We start from the raw sequence: 19,765 nt of genomic DNA on the forward strand, positions 1-19,765 counted from the left end.
TGTAGATGATAGAAAATAGATTGATTGGCCATTGCCAGTATAGGTTATCACTATGATTTATTATATATATGATCTTTGTATTGTACTATGTACAATTCAACTTAGAGTTCAACATGTTCTGTGTAGAATGGAGGAAGCACAATGTGGACGCTGCAACTCACGGTGCCGGACCAGCCTTTCTACTGCCACGCTGTTCGGCATCTACTTCCAGCCTTCTTTTGTTTTTGCAGCGGTAACAATTTATATGAATCTTCTGACAGTACATTCTTTTTTTTTGCTATTTCCACTAATGTATTGTGTCTGTTATTTGTTTTTATCTTACACAGATCGTACCATGCAATGTGAGATTGGCATTCAATGAGCTCATCGCAGACACCGTGACCTTCGACGCTCTTGGGGGCCCATACACTATGCAGGTCGAGAAGGGGCGAAAGATAACCCAGATAGGAGGAGATGATTGGGATCGTTTCATCGCCCGCATGCGTCTTAGTGGGGGTGAATTGATCAGCTTCTCCTTCAGAAGAGATAGGCCCAGGATTTCTGTTATCTATCTAAATTTGATTCCGGATAGTGAGGATGAAGTTCATGAGGAGGAAGATGGTGCTGGTTCAGATGATGACGATTCAGATGATGATGAGAACCCACTTATTGAATACCTGTATGCCCACGGACTCAGACTGAGCGACGAGGAAATCGGCAACCTCTGGGACATGCTTCCGCTACGTGAAGACTACCTAGGGAAGCCATTCGTGACCCGCCTCACAAGGACGAATGTTAAACGGCATATCATGGTATGTTACTTAGTGTGGTAATTACATGATATGCATGCTTAGTTAGTGTAGTAGTGTTGGGTTTCGTAGTAATTTCAAAAAAATTCCTACGCACACGCAAGATCATGGTGATGCATAGCAACGAGAGGGGGAGTATGATCTACATACCTAGTAGATTGACAACGGAAGAGTTTGGTTGATGTAGTCGTACGTCTCTACGATCCGACCGATCAAGCACCGAAACTACGGCACCTCCGAGTTCTAGCACACGTTCAGCTCGATGACGACCCCGGACTCCGATCCAGCAAAGTGTCAGGGAAGAGTTCCGTCAGCACGACGGCGTGGTGACAATCTTGACGTACTACTGCTGCAGGGCTTCGCCTAAGCATCGCTACAATATTATCGAGGACTATGGTGGCAGGGGGCGCCGCACACGGCTAAGGAATAGATCACGTGGATCAACTTGTGTGTCTCTGGGGTGCCCCTGCCTCCGTATATAAAGGACTAAAGGGGGGGAGGCGGCCGACCAAGGAGGGCGCGCCAGGAGAGTCCTACTCCCTCTAGGAGTAGGATCCCCCCCCCCCAAATCCTAGTTGGAATAGGATTCGCGGAGGGGCGAGGGAAGAGAGAGAGGGGCCGGCCCCCTCTCCTTGTCCTATTCGGACCAAGGGAGGGGAGGGGCGCGCGGCCCATGAAGGGCTGCCTCTTCTCTTTTCCACTAAGGCCCATCATGACCCATTTGGCTCCCGGGGGGTTCCGGTAACCTCCCGGTACTCCGGTAAAATCCCAATTTCACCCGGAACACTTCCGGTATCCAAACATAGGCTTCCAATATATCAATCTTTATGTCTCGACCATTTTGAGACTCCTCGTCATGTCCGTGATCACATCCGGGACTCCAAACAAACTTCGGTACATCAAAATGTATAAACTCATAATATAACTGTCATCGTAACCTTAAGCGTGCGGACCCTACGGGTTCGAGAACAATGTAGACATGACTGAGACATGTCTCCGGTCAATAACCAATAGCGGAACTTGGATGCTCATATTGGCTCCTACATATTCTACGAAGATCTTTATCGGTCAGACCGCATAACAACATGCGTTGTTCCCTTTGTCATCGGTATGTTACTTGCCCGAGATTCGATCGTCGGTATTCCAAATACCTAGTTCAATCTCATTACCGGCAAGTCTCTTTACTCGTTCTGTAATACATCATCCCGCAACTAACTCATTGGTTGCAGTGCTTGCAAGGCTTAAGTGATGTGCATTACCGAGAGGGCCTAGAGATACCTCTCCGACAATCGGAGTGACAAATCCTAATCTCGAAATACGCCAACCCAACATGTACCTTTGGAGACACCTGTAGAGCTCCTTTATAATCACCCAGTTATGTTGTGACATTTGGTAGCACACAAAGTGTTCCTCTGGTAAACGGGAGTTGCATAATCTCATAGTCATAGGAACATGTATAAGTCATGAAGAAAGCAATAGAAACATACTAAACGATCGGGTGCTAAGCTAGTGGAATGGGTCATGTCAATCAGATCATTCACTTAATGATGTGATCCCGTTAATCAAATAACAACTACTTGTTTATGGTTAGGAAACATAACCATCTTTGATTAACGAGCTAGTCAAGTAGAGGCATACTAGTGACACTTTGTTTGTCTATGTATTCACACATGTATTATGTTTCCGGTTAATACAATTCTAGCATGAATAATAAACATTTATCATGATATAAGGAAATAAATAATAACTTTATTATTGCCTCTAGGGCATATTTCCTTCAGTCTCCCACTTGCACTAGAGTCAATAATCTAGATTACACAGTAATGATTCTAACACCCATGGAGCCTTGGTGCTGATCATGTTTTGCTCGTGGAAGAGGCTTAGTCAACGGGTCTGTAACATTCAGATCCGTATGTATCTTGCAAATCTCTATGTCTCCCACCTGGACTAGATCCCGGATGGAATTGAAGCGTCTCTTGATGTGCTTGGTTCTCTTGTGAAATCTGGATTCCTTTGCCAAGGCAATTGCACCAGTATTGTCACAAAAGATTTTCATTGGACCCGATGCACTAGGTATGACACCTAGATCGGATATGAACTCCTTCATCCAGACTCCTTCATTTGCTGCTTCTGAAGCAGCTATGTACTCCGCTTCACATGTAGATCCCGCTACAACGCTTTGTTTAGAACTGCACCAACTGACAGCTCCACCGTTTAATGTAAACACGTATCCGGTTTGCGATTTAGAATCGTCCGGATCAGTGTCAAAGCTTGCATCAACGTAACCTTTTACGATGAGCTCTTTGTCACCTCCATATATGAGAAACATATCCTTAGTCCTTTTCAGGTATTTCAGGATGTTCTTTACCGCTGTCCAGTGATCCACTCCTGGATTACTTTGGTACCTCCCTGCTAGACTTATAGCAAGGCACACATCAGGTCTGGTACACAGCATTGCATACATGATAGATCCTATGGCTGATGCATAGGGAACATCTTTCATATTCTCTCTATCTTCTGCAGTGGTCGGGCATTGAGTCTTACTCAACTTCACACCTTGTAACACAGGCAAGAACCCTTTCTTTGCTTGATCCATTTTGAACTTCTTCAAAACTTTGTCAAGGTATGTGGTTTGTGAAAGTCCAATTAAGCGTATTGATCTATCTCTATAGATCTTAATGCCTAATATGTAAGCAGCTTCACCGAGGTCTTTCATTGAAAAACTCTTATTCAAGTATCCCTTTATGCTATCAAGAAATTCTATATCATTTCCAATTAGTAATATGTCATCTACATATAATATCAGAAATGCTATAGAGCTCCCACTCACTTTCTTGTAAATACAGGCTTCTCCAAAAGTCTGTATAAAACCAAATGCTTTGATCACACTATCAAAGCGTTTATTCCAACTCCGAGAGGCTTGCACCAGTCCATAAATGGATCGCTGGAGCTTGCACACTTTGTTAGCTCCCTTTGGATCGACAAAACCTTCTGGTTGCATCATATACAACTCTTCTTTCAGAAATCCATTCAGGCATGCAGTTTTGACATCCATCTGCCAAATTTCATAATCATAAAATGCGGCAATTGCTAACATGATTCGGACAGACTTAAGCATCGCCACGGGTGAGAAGGTCTCATCGTAATCAATCTCTTGAACTTGCCGAAAACCTTTTGCGACAAGTCGAGCTTTGTAGACAGTAATATTACCGTCAGCGTCAGTCTTCTTCTTGAAGATCCATTTATTCTCAATTTCTTGCCGATCATCGGGCAAGTCAACCAAAGTCCACACTTTGTTCTCATACATGGATCCCATCTCAGATTTCATGGCTTCAAGCCACTTTGCGGAATCTGGGCTCACCATCGCTTCTTCATAGTTCGTAGGTTCATCATGATCTAGTAGCATGACTTCTAGAACGGGATTACCGTACCACTCTGGTACTGTGGTTGATCTATGAGGTTCAGTAGTATCTTGTTCTGAAGTTTCATGATCATCATCATTGGCTTCCCCACTAACTGGTGTAGGTGTCACAGAAACAGTTTTCTGTGATGCACTACTTTCCAATAAGGGAGCAGGTACAGTTACCTCGTCAAGTTCTACTTTCCTCCCACTCACTTCTTTCGAGAGAAACTCCTTCTCCAGAAAGTTTCCGAATTTAGCAACAAAAGTCTTGCCTTCGGATCTGTGATAGAAGGTGTATCCAATAGTCTCCTTTGGATATCCTATGAAGACACATTTCTCCGATTTGGGTTCGAGCTTATCAGGTTGAAGCGTTTTCACATAAGCATCGCAGCCCCAAACTTTCAGAAATGACAACTTTGGTTTCTTGCCAAACCACAGTTCATAAGGCGTCGTCTCAACGGATTTTGATGGTGCCCTATTTAACATGAATGCGGCCGTCTCTAGAGCGTATCCCCAAAACGATAGCGGTAAATCAGTAAGAGACATCATAGATCGCACCATATCTAGTAAAGTACGATTACGACGTTCGGACACACCATTACGCTGTGGTGTTTCAGGTGGCGTGAGTTGCGAAACTATTCCACAATTTTTCAAATGTACACCAAACTCGTAACTCAAATATTCTCACGATCAGATCGTAGAAACTTTATTTTCTTGTTACGATGATTTTCAACTTCACTCTGAAATTCCTTGAACTTTTCAAACGTTTCAGACTTATGTTTCATTAAGTAGATATACCCATATCTGCTTAAATCATCTGTGAAGGTGAGAAAATAACGATATCCGCCACGAGCCTCAATATTCATTGGACCACATACATCTGTATGTATGATTTCCAACAAATCTGTTGCTCTCTCCATAGTACCAGAGAACGGCGTTTTAGTCATCTTGCCCATGAGGCACGGTTCGCAAGTACCAAGTGATTCATAATCAAGTGGTTCCAAAAGTCCATCAGTATGGAATTTCTTCATGCGCTTTACACCGATATGACGTAAACAGCAGTGCCACAAATAAGTTGCACTATCATTATCAACTCTGCATCTTTTGGCTTCAACATTATGAATATGTGTATTACTACTATCGAGATTTAACAAGAATAGACCACTCTTCAAGGGTGCATGACCATAAAAGATATTACTCATATAAATAGAACAACCATTATTCTCTGATTTAAATGAATAATCGTCTCGCATCAAACAAGATCCAGAAATAATGTTCATGCTTAACACTGGCACCAAATAACAATTATTTAGGTCTAATATTAATCCCGAAGGTAGATGTAGAGGTAGCGTGCCGACTGCGATCACATCAACTTTGGAACCGTTTCCCACACGCATCGTCACCTCGTCCTTAGCCAATCTTCGCTTAATCCGTAGTCCCTGTTTCGAGTTGCAAATATTAGCAACAGAACCAGTATCAAATACCCAGGTGCTACTGCGAGCATTAGTAAGGTACACATCAATAACATGTATATCACATATACCTTTGTTCACCTTGCCATCCTTCTTATCCGCCAAATACTTGGGGCAGTTCCGCTTCCAGTGACCAGTCTGCTTGCAATAGAAGCACTCAGTTTCAGGCTTAGGTCCAGGTTTGGGTTTCTTCTCTTGAGTAGCAACTTGCTTGCCGTTCTTTTTGAAGTTCCCCTTCTTCTTCCCTTTGCCCTTTTTCTTGAAACTAGTGGTCTTGTTGACCATCAACACTTGATGCTCCTTCTTGATTTCTACCTCCGCAGCTTTCAGCATCGCGAAGAGCTCGGGAATAGTCTTATTCATCCCTTGCATATTATAGTTCATCACGAAGCTCTTGTAGCTTAGTGGCAGTGATTGGAGAATTCTGTCAATGACGCAGTCATCTGGAAGATTAACTCCCAACTGAATCAAGTGATTATTATACCTAGACATTTTGAGTATATGCTCACTGACAGAACTGTTCTCCTCCATCTTGCAGCTATAGAACTTATTGGAGACTTCGTATCTCTCAATCCGGGCATTTGCTTGAAATATTAACTTCAACTCCTGGAACATCTCACATGCTCCATGACATTCAAAACGTCGTTGAAGTCCCGATTCTAAGCCGTAAAGCATGGCACACTGAACTATTGAGTAGTCATCAGCTTTGCTCTGACAGACGTTCATAACATCCGGTGTTGCTCCTGCAGCAGGCCTGGCACCCAGCGGTGCTTCCAGGATGTAATTCGTCTGTGCAGCAATGAGGATAATCCTCAAGTTACGGACCCAGTCCGTGTAATTGCTACCATCATCTTTCAACTTTGCTTTCTCAAGGAACGCATTAAAACTCAACGGAACAACAGCACGGGCCATCTATCTACAATCAAACATAAACAAGCAAGATACTAATCAGGTACTAAGTTTCATGACAAATTTAAGTTTAGTTAATTTACTTAAAGAACTCCCACTTAGATGGACATCCCTCTAATCCTCTAAGTGATTACGTGATCCAAATCAACTAAACCATGTCCGATCATGACGTGAGATGGAGTAGTTTCATTGGTGAACATCTTTATGTTGATCATATCTACTATATGATTCACGCTCGACCTTTCGGTCTCCGTGTTCCGAGGCCATATCTGTATATGCTTGGCTCGTCAAGTTTAACCTGAGTATTCCGCGTGTGCAACTGTTTTGCACCCGTTGTATTTGAACATAGAGCCTATCACACCCGATCATCACGTGGTGTCTCAGCACGAAGAACTTTCGCAACGGTGCATACTCAGGGAGAACACTACTTGATAATTTAGTAAGAGATCATCTTATAATGCTACCGTCAATCAAAGCAAGATAAGATGCATAAAAGATAAACATCACATGCAATCAATATAAGTGATATGATATGGCCATCATCATCTTGTGCTTGTGATCTCCATCTCCGAAGCACCATCGTGATCACCATCGTCACCGGCGCGACACCTTGATCTCCATCGTAGCATCGTTGTCGTCTCGCTGAGCTTGTGCTTCCACGACTATCGCTACCGTTTAGTGATAAAGTAAAGCATTACAGCGCGATTGCATTGCATACAATAAAGCGACAACCATATGGCTCCTGCTAGTTGCCTATAACTCGGTTACAAAACATGATCATCTCATACAATAAAATTTAGCATCATGTCTTGACCATATCACATCACAACATGCCCTGCAAAAACAAGTTAGACGTCCTCTACTTTGTTGTTGCAAGTTTTTACGTGGCTGCTACGGGCTTAAGCAAGAACCAATCTTACCTACGCATCAAAACCACAACGATAGTTTGTCAAGTTGGTGCTGTTTTAACCTTCGCAAGGACCGGGCGTAGCCACACTCGATTCAACTAAAGTTGGAGAAACTGTCACCCGCAAGCCACCTATGTGCAAAGCACGTCGGGAGAACCGGTCTCGCGTAAGCGTACGCGTAATGTCGGTCCGGGCCGCTTCGTCCAACAATACCGCTGAACCAAAGTATGACATGCTGGTAAGCAGTATGACTTATATCGCCCACAACTCACTTGTGTTCTACTCGTTCATATGACATCAACATATAAAACCTAGGCTCGGATGCCACTGCTGGGTTTCGTAGTAATTTCAAAAAGTTTCCTACGCACACGCAAGATCATGGTGATGCATAGCAACGAGAGGGGGAGTATGATCTACATACCTAGTAGATTGACAACGGAAGCGTTTGGTTGATGTAGTCGTACGTCTCTACGATCCGACCGATCAAGCACCGAAACTACGGGACCTCCGAGTTCTAGCACACGTTCAGCTCGATGACGATCCCCGGACTCCAATCCAGCAAAGTGTCGGGGAAGAGTTCCGTCAGCACGACGGCGTGGTGACGATCTTGACGTACTACTGCTGCAGGGCTTCGCCTAAGCACTGCTATAATATTATCGAGGACTATGGTGGCAGGGGGCGCCGCACACGGCTAAGGAATAGATCACGTGGATCAACTTGTGTGTCTCTGGGGTGCCCCTGCCTCCGTATATAAAGGACTAAAGGGGGGGAGGCGGCCGGCCAGGGAGGGGGCACCAGGAGAGTCCTACTCCCTCTGGGAGTAGGATTCCCCCCCCCCCCCAATCCTAGTTGGAATAGGATTCGCGGAGGGGGGGAAAAGAGAGAGAGGGGCCGGCCCCCTCTCCTTGTCCTATTCGGACCAAGGGAGGGGAGGGGCGCGCGGCCCATGAAGGGCTGCCTCTTCTCTTTTCCACTAAGGCCCATCATGGCCCATTTAGCTCCCGGGGGGTTCCGGTAACCTCCCGGTACTCCGGTAAAATCCCAATTTCACCCGGAACACTTCCGGTATCCAAACATAGGCTTCCAATATATCAATCTTTATGTCTCGACCATTTCGAGACTCCTCGTCATGTCCGTGATCACATCCGGGACTCCGAACAAACTTCGGTACATCAAAATGTATAAACTCATAATATAACTGTCATCGTAACCTTAAGCGTGCGGACCCTACGGGTTCGAGAACAATGTAGACATGACCGAGACATGTCTCCGGTCAATAACCAATAGCAGAACCTGGATGCTCATATTGGCTCCTACATATTCTACGAAGATCTTTATCGGTCAGACCGCATAACAACATACGTTGTTCCCTTTGTCATCGGTATGTTACTTGCCCGAGATTCGATCGTCGGTATTCCAAATACCTAGTTCAATCTCGTTACCGGCAAGTCTCTTTAGTCGTTCTGTAATACATCATCCCGCAACTAACTCATTGGTTGCAGTGCTTGCAAGGCTTAAGTGATGTGCATTACCGAGAGGGCCCGGAGATACCTCTCCGACAATCGGAGTGACAAATCCTAATCTCGAAATACGCCAACCCAACATGTACCTTTGGAGACACCTATAGAGCTCCTTTATAATCACCCAGTTACGTTGTGACGTTTGGTAGCACACAAAGTGTTCCTCTGGTAAACGGGAGTTGCATAATCTCATAGTCATAGGAACATGTATAAGTCATGAAGAAAGCAATAGCAACATACTAAACGATCGGGTGCTAAGCTAGTGGAATGGGTCATGTCAATCAGATCATTCACTTAATGATGTGATCCCGTTAATCAAATAACAACTACTTGTTTATGGTTAGGAAACATAACCATCTTTGATTAACGAGCTAGTCAAGTAGAGGCATACTAGTGACACTTTGTTTGTCTATGTATTCACACATGTATTATGTTTCTAGTTAATACAATTCTAGCATGAATAATAAACATTTATCATGATATAAGGAAATAAATAATAACTTTATTATTGCCTCTAGGGCATATTTCCTTCAAGTAGTTCATATGATATGCATGTTGTAGTACTCTGATGAGAGGCCTAGTTTAGAATTCATTTAGTGAAGAATTTTATGACATGCATGTAGTGTAGTAATATGCGATGATATGCTTAGTGTACGCAGTAATCTAATGAAATGCCTAATTACTGTAGTAATTTGATGCTTGGCGTATAGTGTAGTGATGTGATGATATATATGCTCAGTGTTGAATCCAATGATATATGTGTCTTGAAGTGTATGCTTTGTTGATAATTGCACGTGACATGATCATATATCATGTCAACTGTTTTCAGAAATTACCTAAGAGGTTACTTGATAGCTGTGGCATCGACCCGGACGAAGAAGGCATGGCTGCTGGACTACGCCTTACCAGAATGGGCTCCATCACCAGCTGTGCCTATGCAGTGGACACGGACGGTCGCACTGTCTTGAGCAGGGCAGGGTGGAAGAAGTTCCTTCGTGCCAAGAATCTTCGGGTAGGACAGGCCATCCTACTCACTGTTGCGAACACCCGTCGCCATGACTTGAGGATGATGATCACCATCCACCTCATTTAGAACTGGGGTGGGCCATGTATCAATGTGAAATGAACTTGTTATGTTAGCTCTTGTTTGCGAGTACTTGTCGTGTATTACCGTACCTATATCTACTCATATCTAGGTACTATTGCTTGTGATGGATTGCAACTATTATTAACTGGTAACTAATGCTCTACTAGCTATGATTATTCCACTGTGTGATGTTTTATAGGCTGTAGTGTGACATGGTAACTGTTATATATGGTAGAGGCTTGTCTCTAAGACCTTGTACAATGCAAGGTGCTTAGGGATGTGCTTCCACTGTGTGATGTTTTGTACGTGCCAGGTTGTAGTATGAAATGCTAATTGTTCTATATGGTAGTGGCTGGTCTCTAATTGGACCGACATGTTGACTAGTATCAATGGTAGAGGCGTTTCGTTGTGCGCCACATCCAACAGTTCACATAATTAATTATCCAAAGATTAAGGTATGAAACCCTTGGTCATACATAGCAACATTTCGTTCCTAAAAATTAAGGTACTTCCACATTCAAACTAACTAATACTGCAAATTCGAAGGAACTACTTAATACATTAACAGCACATAGGGAAGTAGCCCTGGTCCAACGGCTTGAGAAATGACGAACAAAAACTAAAAGAAGAAGGATCAGCCAGTAGCAGCACCATTAGCCTCCCAGCCTCACAACTTCAGCCAGCCTGGTGAACTCCAGGTTTTTTCCTGCAAAACACACATGTGATGTTGGAGGCAAGAAAATAAATATGCCAGGGGTCTTGTCATGGCATCTAATCGCATGGAATGCTAGTACAAATGATGGAGAACAAAACATCCAACATGAGCAAATTCATAGGAGTTCTAGATCCATGGATACCATCAAGAAAAAATGCTCAGTTTTAATTCAGACACAAGACATGGTGAAAACATGCATATTCATATCAGCAACATTGATATGGCATCTTTGCAAGCTTAGGTCAGTGACTTGTCTTGTGTTTCATGGCATGACAATAATTTTAACAATAAATAGACATGAAATTGACCCAAACTCATGTACAAAGTTAGGCCATATGATGCATGGATTAATTCACACATAAATGACAAAATGCCAACTTTCTATAGAATTTGCAGTACTGAAATATTTCAGTGTGTACCGGTGTGTACTGAAACTGCAGTAGTGAAATAATTCAGTGTGCATCGGTGTGTACTAAAATTGTAGTAACGAAATATTTCAGTGCCTACCGGTGTGTACCGAAATATTTCAGTGTCTACCACTACAACATTACAAATTTTGCCTAGGGCAGTACCGAAATATTTCAGTGCCTACCGGTGTGTACCGAAGTATTTCAGTGTCCACCACTACAACATTACAAATTTTGCCTAGGGCAGTTCCGAAATATTTCAGTGCCTACCGGTGTGTACCGAAATATTTCAGTGTCTACCACTAGAACATTACTAATTTTTCCTAGGGTTCATATGATGCCTAGGGTTCACATACATCATAATCCATCCTCCAAATCCATGTACTCAAATGTTCATGCAATTCATTGAGATTAAAATGCCATCTAGCATTCCCTCTCTGAGCTATTACGATCAGTATCACCACGATGTAAGCACGAGCAGTAGGAAGATGAGGAGTGGGGAAGCTTACTCTAAACATAGCTACCGCCGCCATTCAGACGAGGAGAGCGGCGAGGGAAGCATGGTGAACGGCGGGGAAGCGAGGTCGCGACCACTGTCCTCCTCATCTTGTGCTTCGGAGTCTCCGGTGACTCGGTTGGAGGCTGCACAATCTGCAACGGCACCTCGTGCACGGTGGGTTCCTGATCCAGTGGATGCTCTACCCTGGATCTGAACGCCCACCACCTCCGCCTGGTCCACTCGCTGGACGAATTGGCCTGCTCCATCGCCCAGAGGAGGATCTCGATCTTGTGAATCAGTTGTGCGGGCGGGGGCCAAAGCTTTGCCCTCTCCTTCTTCGTCAAATTCTTGAGAGTGGCCATTGCCGTCCAGCTCATCTGCCTTGTGTTGTCAAACCAAGAACGGATCTCCCTCAACCTGGCCAACTTGACCTGGTCGCCGCCGGCAATATGCACGAAGTCGGTGTTCTCGCCGCCGGCCATCAGCTCGATCTGCCGTGGAAGAGGGGGTGGGGTGGGTGGGGGGGGGGTTGCCTGAGTGGAGCGAAGTTGCAGCGGCAAGAAGGAGGAGATGACTGCGGTGGACTTGGAGGAGAGGGAGGAGATGGCCGCCGATGAGTAATTGTGGAATGTGTAGCACCATGGCGGCGGTTATGCATTCGACGAGAGGGGCGGCGCGTGCAAATTTTCCTAGGACTAAACTCCCCTAGATTAAAACGCGTCCCCACCTTGTCACGAGTACCGGCCCCACTTGTTTTAGTACTTTCGCGTACTTTCATCGGAGTACTACCCATTACTTCGTATTTGTCTGCCGTTAAATCGACATCAACAAACGGTTCTAAAACAGCCCAACCACTCTAAAACTTGTATAGATTATTATATTCATGGTCATAAAGGTGCGCACTTTGAGCATAATCAGACCTCACTTCACACAACAATTATGTGTTGCCTGTCATTTATGTGGAAATGTGTCAATAGACCATGGCATGATCACTGAGATTATAGGGTGAGAGTTGCCAAAGTTATTACTTTAACTGGTGTTCATATGCTTCAATATTATGGCAATACATGGTTTAAAATCAATGTAAGAAATATTTTCTCATGTACAATATATAGGTATGAGAAGTTACAGATATCACATAATTTCTCTTGACAATGCTGACAATGAGCCCAAAATTCTTGTGATATTTTATCATGATAGAAATTTCATATTATACATATTTTGTGGAAGTAAATATTGGGTGGTGTATATATACCCTATGAGGGCATGATTTTTGCCACGATGACAACGTGCATTTGCGCGTGCTCGATTACTATACAAGAGAAAAGGGCACAAGTTGTGTGCGGTGCCAAGCCTCTGTGTGTGTTCTTCTACCTTTGTGTGTGAGAGAGTCTTCTTCTTCCTCGGGCTGTGCCAACACCCGCCCGGTCCTCTGCCCTCGCCCGCCGGTCCGTCGCCGCCCGCCGGTCCTCTACCCTCGCCCGCCGGTCCGCCGCCGCCCTCCAGTACTCTTTTCTGCCGCCGCGAGCGTGAGCAGTCCCCCGCCGGTCCTCCTCTGCTGCCCCAACAAGGCGGGAGAGCGTCAGCATCCCGCCGGCATTCCTCTGCTGCCCCTCGGAAAAATGTGAGCGCGGCGGGGTGGCGGCATCCTCCTCTGCTGCCGACGACCTCATCCGAGCCAGTAAGTTTTCTTTACATTCAAGTGTGGATTGATAGAACAGCATGCTTTATGTTCCTTCCACACAAGAGAATCTGATTTTTCTGGTTAGTGCATGGATGATCCTTCCAGGCAGCAGACAAAGTTAACCACCATTATTCTGGAACATTTTCCGCGGCGGGGTTAGTCTGCTTATTGAGTATTTAAGCTCTTCGTATGGTTCACAAATTTTTTGCCGCCACCTGGTCTGGGAAGTCGACGGTGGTGGCGCTGCCTGAGAGGAAGACCACGGACGGTTATACTAATGAGATAACACAGGTTTAACAATCATACAGGTTAATATTATAATTCTTCAGCAAAAGCAATCTGCTCTATTCTCTCCCTTAATTTTTCTCGTCAATCTCTGAACGTTGCTAGACAAAGAAATTAACAAAGTTCAGTTGTAGGGGAGGATCAATATCTGAACGTTGCTAGACAAATAAATTGACAAAGTTCAGTTGCAGGGGAGGTCGTCAAAGGGAATTGCTCCAATTTTCTGTGCGAGTCATTGTCCGGTTCTGAAGATTCTGACAATGTACAGTGTCCAGTTCAGTTTAGTTCACACTTTTTGCAGTTCACAAATCATGAGGGGTTAATTCTTCTTTTTGACTAAAATCATTTTTGCTAACGCTATTCCTCAATGGTATTAAAAAAGTTATCTCTGCATTGCTATTCTTCAGTTGCATCTCCCTGTACTAACATCAGCTAATATCTGTGACAATGGTCTGACTCCTTGTAATGCTTACCCAATCCTTACCATCTATTACTTATTTAATAACTAGGTGAGTTCTCCACAAATCATCATTCAAAAGAAGTCCTTCATCTACTTGTGCTATGTTACGTAGATCTTTTTCTAGCTTGCAAAAGAAGTATATCCGGGAGGTTTTAACATGCTTGAGGTTTGTAGGGATGTAGATAGATCGGGCACCTTTGTTGTGTGAAATGCCTGAACTATTACATCACTGATATTCACTAACTATCAAGATTAATGAACTGCGCCATGTCAATATAATCACTTTTTTGTTTCTGTCAAGATTATTAGACTGCACATGCACCCCACACAATACGACAGTCTTGATTAGATCTATTAGTATATTGCCTTGCAAATAATTGGCAGAAAATGTAGTAGAAGATATAGATTTATTTTCTGTACTTGTGTTAAGAGACATCATATTGCTAATTCGCTATACGGACCTATCCTTCAGAAGTGTGTTTGTTTTCTGGCATGTTCAGAAGTGTGTGGATGCTTTTATTCTGAACCAAACAAATAAGGTACTAAGCAACCAAATTTCTTTGGAGAGTCTGCTGATGTAGTCTAGAATTATGTTTGGAAGGCAAAATAAAACTGGGATACCACGTCCAAAGCATCATGGCCTATGCAAGTTTTTTTGTTGGCCGGTACAGTTTTCTTGTAATCTTTTTCCATCTCCCCATGCTGTTATTCTTGCATTTATAATATGATTGTTTTTCATTTAACCATACTTTCCCGTTGCATGTGCAGTTTTGGCTGATGTATTCGAGAATCAACATGGCTCAACTACCGGTATGATTGTATCATCTATATATATATATATATATATTATAAAATGCAGATTAGATATTTTTATCTAATTTTTTATATTGGATCAACGTAGATATATATTGCCGGTGTGGTCATGTACACTGTAAGCTAGAAGAATTCTCATTAATATTTTAGTTCAGTTTAGAATCAAGGGATCACATACAATGCGGTGGCCAAAATTGAAGTGATGATCCGTCAGGTTCGCCTCATCTTTGTTAGGGAATGACTTAATTGGTCTCAGACACTTTTTGTGGCCTAAGAAATATCACAAATGTTCCGCCTCCCCTCTCATCGACTCCTTGCAGTTGATGCCCCCAGACGCTGATTTCTCTATTCCTGTGAGTTGATCCACCCACTTCATTCTTTCCCGTTATATATTAACCTACTGTCTTGTTGATTTGATTCACTGTTTTGAGCATATGTGGCATGTTCTGCACGACATTCAGTTTAGATTTTGTTTTTGCGTGGATTCAGTTTTTTTTTGTAGTTTGTGAGGTTATTTTTCGTGCAGAACTGATATTCTTGTGCTAGGGATTCAGTTCCTGTCTTGCATGGATTTAGTTTATTTTCCGCTGCTCCTAGAGGGTGCGTTTGAGTGATGAGAAGGTGGATCTTAATAACTTCATATGGTGATCTGATTTTTCTACGAGTGATTTCTTTTGTTTTATGCAGGCAAGCTTGATTTATATGCAATCACATGGTTAATGCTTTGTTGCAGTTTATGCATGCAAACCACCATTTGGATTGACTTGCAATTATAGGTATGTGATATATTGGAAAGAAACGTATGCCATGTATACCATGTACTAACTGAAGTTTTGCAGCCGTGTCGAATGTAGAACCGTTGAAAATTTCTTTTGTACTTCTTATTTTCTCTGAGCTAAGACCTTGAATCTACTTAAGGACAGACATACATATATTCCCGCAAATTATATTATGATCCATATCATAAGAGTTTTTCTGTCTACCAAACTATCGACCTGTCATGAACTGGAGTTATTGGATTTCCTTTTGTGTACATATTGTGTATGAAAAAATTCTTTTAGAGAAAGGAAAGTTTAGTACGCTAAACAAGAGGACAAACTTACAAATAAAGAGGTGACATTTGTTGAAATGATAGCTTTTCTTCAGTTGATTGAGTTTCACGGTGCAGGTGTGGGCATGAAAATAGTTGAAGGAAGATTCAGTGGTTGAGCATTAGGTACGCTGCAATTACGTTGATACTCCTCCTCAAGATCATGCCATCATTGGAAGAAATTTGGCCTACTAATCTGCAGTGAATTTTATTGGCAATAAATTCTGCAATCAATTTTAGTTCACTCTTGTCTTACTATATACTGTAGGTTAATTCACTTTTGAATATTTTCATGGGCCTTAAGATTAACCTATCCTTATTCCATTGCACAATCCCAAACCATGGAAATATTAGTTAAAAGTTTCATTGTGGATTCACTGGATTCATGGAAATATTAGTTAAAAGTTTCATTGTGGATTCACTGGATTCATGGTATCATTTTAGAACAGGTTTTTGCTATATCATAATATATGTAAGTAGGCGTGTCTGATTCTTTTTCGATAAGAAGTATTGGTGCAGAGCTTGAAGAAAACCTTGAGAGGGTCCAACTTCTCTTAAGTATGCTATTGTTAGATAATGATTGGTATGGTATCTCATATTTTTCTTTCAGGATAGAAGCTATTGTTATCACAATCGTACCTGTATCAAGGTGTTGCACTTTATGTGTCATTATCAATCAACAGGAACTCTACCAAGATGAAAGCATTGCCTTTAAAAGCACTATGTCCAATGCTTCTATGTGTAAAATTGAATGACATTGTGATCAGTTAGATTGGTGAGTTGTTTTGTGGCCCTGCACAATTATAACCGATGATTCATGTAGTATTCAAAGCCTTCACATGACATTGTTCTACTTATTAAGGTTGAAGTTTATTTGTGAATTTGCCGTTATTCTCATGCATGTATGACATGAGCCTGTTCTTAAATCAGATAATATATTATCCTTTTCTCCTTATATTCTTGGGAAAATTTGTGGTCCATGTAATAACTATGAAGAATCATATTACAATTTTACTTCTTTTGTTCACTGCTTTAAAAGCCAATGTTTATCCCATGCCACAGTATATGGCCTTTATGAGTTGTACCTCTGAGAAACTGTACAATTTTGTTCCAAGTTTGCATCTTGGCCATGCTCATTTGGACAATTCTTACACGTTCCATAGTTACTATGAAGTTTGCATTATAGAATATAGACATTCTAGGATATTTGACTCCTTTTTTACTATGCACTAGACTAAATAGCCTATGCCTCTATCTTCTATATGGAGAAGTTCAACCAGTTGATTGCCGTTGATGTGTGACATTTACATATGATTGCAAGACTTTTTTATTTTAAATAGTTGTCTGCCAATTGTGACAAAGGAGGAAATTCTTTCCTATGATTATACGTGTGTTACACGTGCACGCTTACTATTCTAAAAAATGTTTGTGTCTTTTATATATATTCATGAACTATTATGTTGAAAATTAAAATTTTAAAGAGAGGGGAAAGGAAACAAAGGAAAAAACCAAAATAAAAACTATCGATGAAAAACACACAAAAAAGCCAAAAATAAAAACCAGTCAGTACCTTCCCAAAACCAAAAAAATAAATAAAATCCACCGGTCTAGAGACACACCCTTGCAGGCGAGGCCCATAGCGTGCTCCACGGCCGGCGATGTACTAGTGGGTTCAAAATCCAGGGAGCTTATAGTATCTTAATAGATACTAGGTACTCCCTCCATTTATAAATATAAGATGTATTGGATTTTAATATGGATTACATACGGATTGAAATGAGTGAAGAAACATTAAAACATGACCATATACATTCGGTTCGGGAAAAGGTTAAAAAAGCATATACTCGGTATTTGTGAATGGAGGGAGTTGATACATGAGAATTGACGAAACAATAAATGCCAAGACTTTTTTTTGTTAGAACTATAACTGCCAAGACTAGGAGCCCCTTTTATGGTTCTTTGGGAGTAGTAGCCAGGAGCAGATGCCGCCGGCCCATGGGCGCCAAGCCCAGCAGATATAGCACAAAATAGTCCAGTCGGAAACAAACCCTCGCACTGGCCGAGCCACCGCACGTCCGCACTGCTCTTTCTCTCTCTCCTCTCGCGCCGGAGCCGGACGGCGTCATGGGTTTGGGCGCGGCTGGGCTCGCGCGCGAGATCAGACTTGGGGTCTGGGCTCCTGCCGTTTCTTTCTCTTCGAAGGCACGCAGTGCAGACTGGAAATCGAGGCCCACTTTGCGATTTCTGTTGGGAGGCATGTCCATGCTTTGCGGGTTTTCTGCCGATTTTGTTAGGGATTTGATGCGGGTGATGAAATGTTGATTTGTGCTGTGCTTTCAGATGAGGGATGGAGTGCTCCGGACGGTTTGATGCATGGAGCACTCTGCTCCAAGTAGAATTTCGGTGAGGATTTGTTGGGTCCACTCCACACCACACCAACTACAACTTGTGTGAAAAACTGAAAACGTACCAATGTGGCATGCAATGTTATGGGGTAAATGAAGTGTACAACAGTACAAGTGATGAAATTTGTAACTGGTCGCTGCAAGGAAGTTATGTTTAAGAAGGATATTGTGTTGCTGGTCCTTTTCCAATTAAGGTGGTAAATTCAGGGCCTGATGTGTTCCACGTTGCAGATCATTCTATATATGCTTGTATCCTGCTCAAGTGAGCCGATTATACTGTCGCAAGAGCAAGGCTTTGGCTCCAGTTATGCACATTACCTCCTCGTTACCTTGATTTAAGCATATTGAGAAATGTCATCGCCGTGATGCATAAAACATGCTGCACATGCCATTGATATCGAATTGCATGGTTAGAGCTGCCCTGTATTGTACTGTACCTCAAAGACATACCATAATATTTTGGATGTCATGTCCTAGTCACTACTGATTGCCTGATAATGAATTGATCCACCTCTCTAGACAGTTCCGCACTTCCGCCCCACTTCTTTTGCTAACAGAGCTGCTGCCTGCTGATTTCTTTTTCTTGGTGGTGAATTTAACAAGTCGACTGTGTCGTGCGCCTCTGTTTAGTGTATCCAGTAGAGGCTTAAAAGTGTACAAGAAGTGTATAAAAGTTGTGGATCTGTATTTTGTAGCTCTCATAGTTAAGCACTCCCCACAAAAGTGAAGTTTGACAGGGATTGTACCTTCATTGGACCATAAGTTGTACAGTTAATTTCTATCTGTCTAGGTAATTATTGTTAGGTCGTTCGTTTAGTAGGAACTGTCTGTGTTTTAGTTTTGCTATTGTGGACCCTATTAAGCAATGTTCTCAATTTTCTGCAGGATAGCTATCGGTTTCGTTAGTGCTTTGATCCAAAGTTAGACCTTCTATGAAAGTGTAGCGTGTAGAAAGTGATGAAATCTTTAATTAATCAATGGAGGAACGTGCTGTTTAAGAACGAGAGTGTAGACATTTTCTGCTTAAGAAAAACTGCAAATATCCTAAGTTGGTAAACTTATGGCCTGGTGTTTTCCACATGGAAGATCATTCTACATATCCTTGAAGCCTACTCTGATCATCATAGTCATAATGCATGCTTCAGATGCCAATGATACGGAATTGGTTGCACGATCAGAGGCTCAGAGCTTGAAAAGAAATATCACATTTCGCATGTCCTTGTCACTTGTTAGTTTTTGATAATGGAGTGAACCATCCACCTGTCTAGCCGGTCCTAAGTCACTTGTTCTCCTATTAAAGCTGCTGGTTGGTGATGATGT

The 19,765-nt window shown here is 42.5% G+C and overlaps 1 protein-coding gene across 1 annotated transcript; it reads left to right on the top strand.

The window, feature by feature from the left end:
- The first annotated feature begins 127 nt into the window (after positions 1–127).
- LOC147973887 (uncharacterized) lies at positions 128–10,232 on the top strand. Its single transcript, XM_087525129.1, has 3 exons — positions 128–232; positions 327–791; positions 9,830–10,232. The coding sequence occupies exons 1-3, from the start codon at positions 128–130 to the stop codon at positions 10,091–10,093; spliced, it is 834 nt and encodes a 277-aa protein (XP_087381255.1). The 3' UTR covers positions 10,094–10,232.
- Positions 10,233–19,765: the final 9,533 nt, after the last annotated feature.

Source organism: Triticum urartu, chromosome 5A (assembly GCF_056163025.1).
Source record: "Triticum urartu cultivar PI428250 chromosome 5A, HENAU_Tu73, whole genome shotgun sequence".
Taxonomy (NCBI): domain Eukaryota; kingdom Viridiplantae; phylum Streptophyta; class Magnoliopsida; order Poales; family Poaceae; genus Triticum; species Triticum urartu.

Coding starts and splice junctions, on each gene's coding strand:
- LOC147973887 (XM_087525129.1), top strand. CDS start 128: ATGGAGGAAGCACAATGTGGACGCTGCAACTCACGGTGCCGGACCAGC. Junction 233..326: donor CTTCTTTTGTTTTTGCAGCG/GTAACAATTTAT, acceptor TATCTTACACAG/ATCGTACCATGCAATGTGAG. Junction 792..9,829: donor ATGTTAAACGGCATATCATG/GTATGTTACTTA, acceptor AACTGTTTTCAG/AAATTACCTAAGAGGTTACT.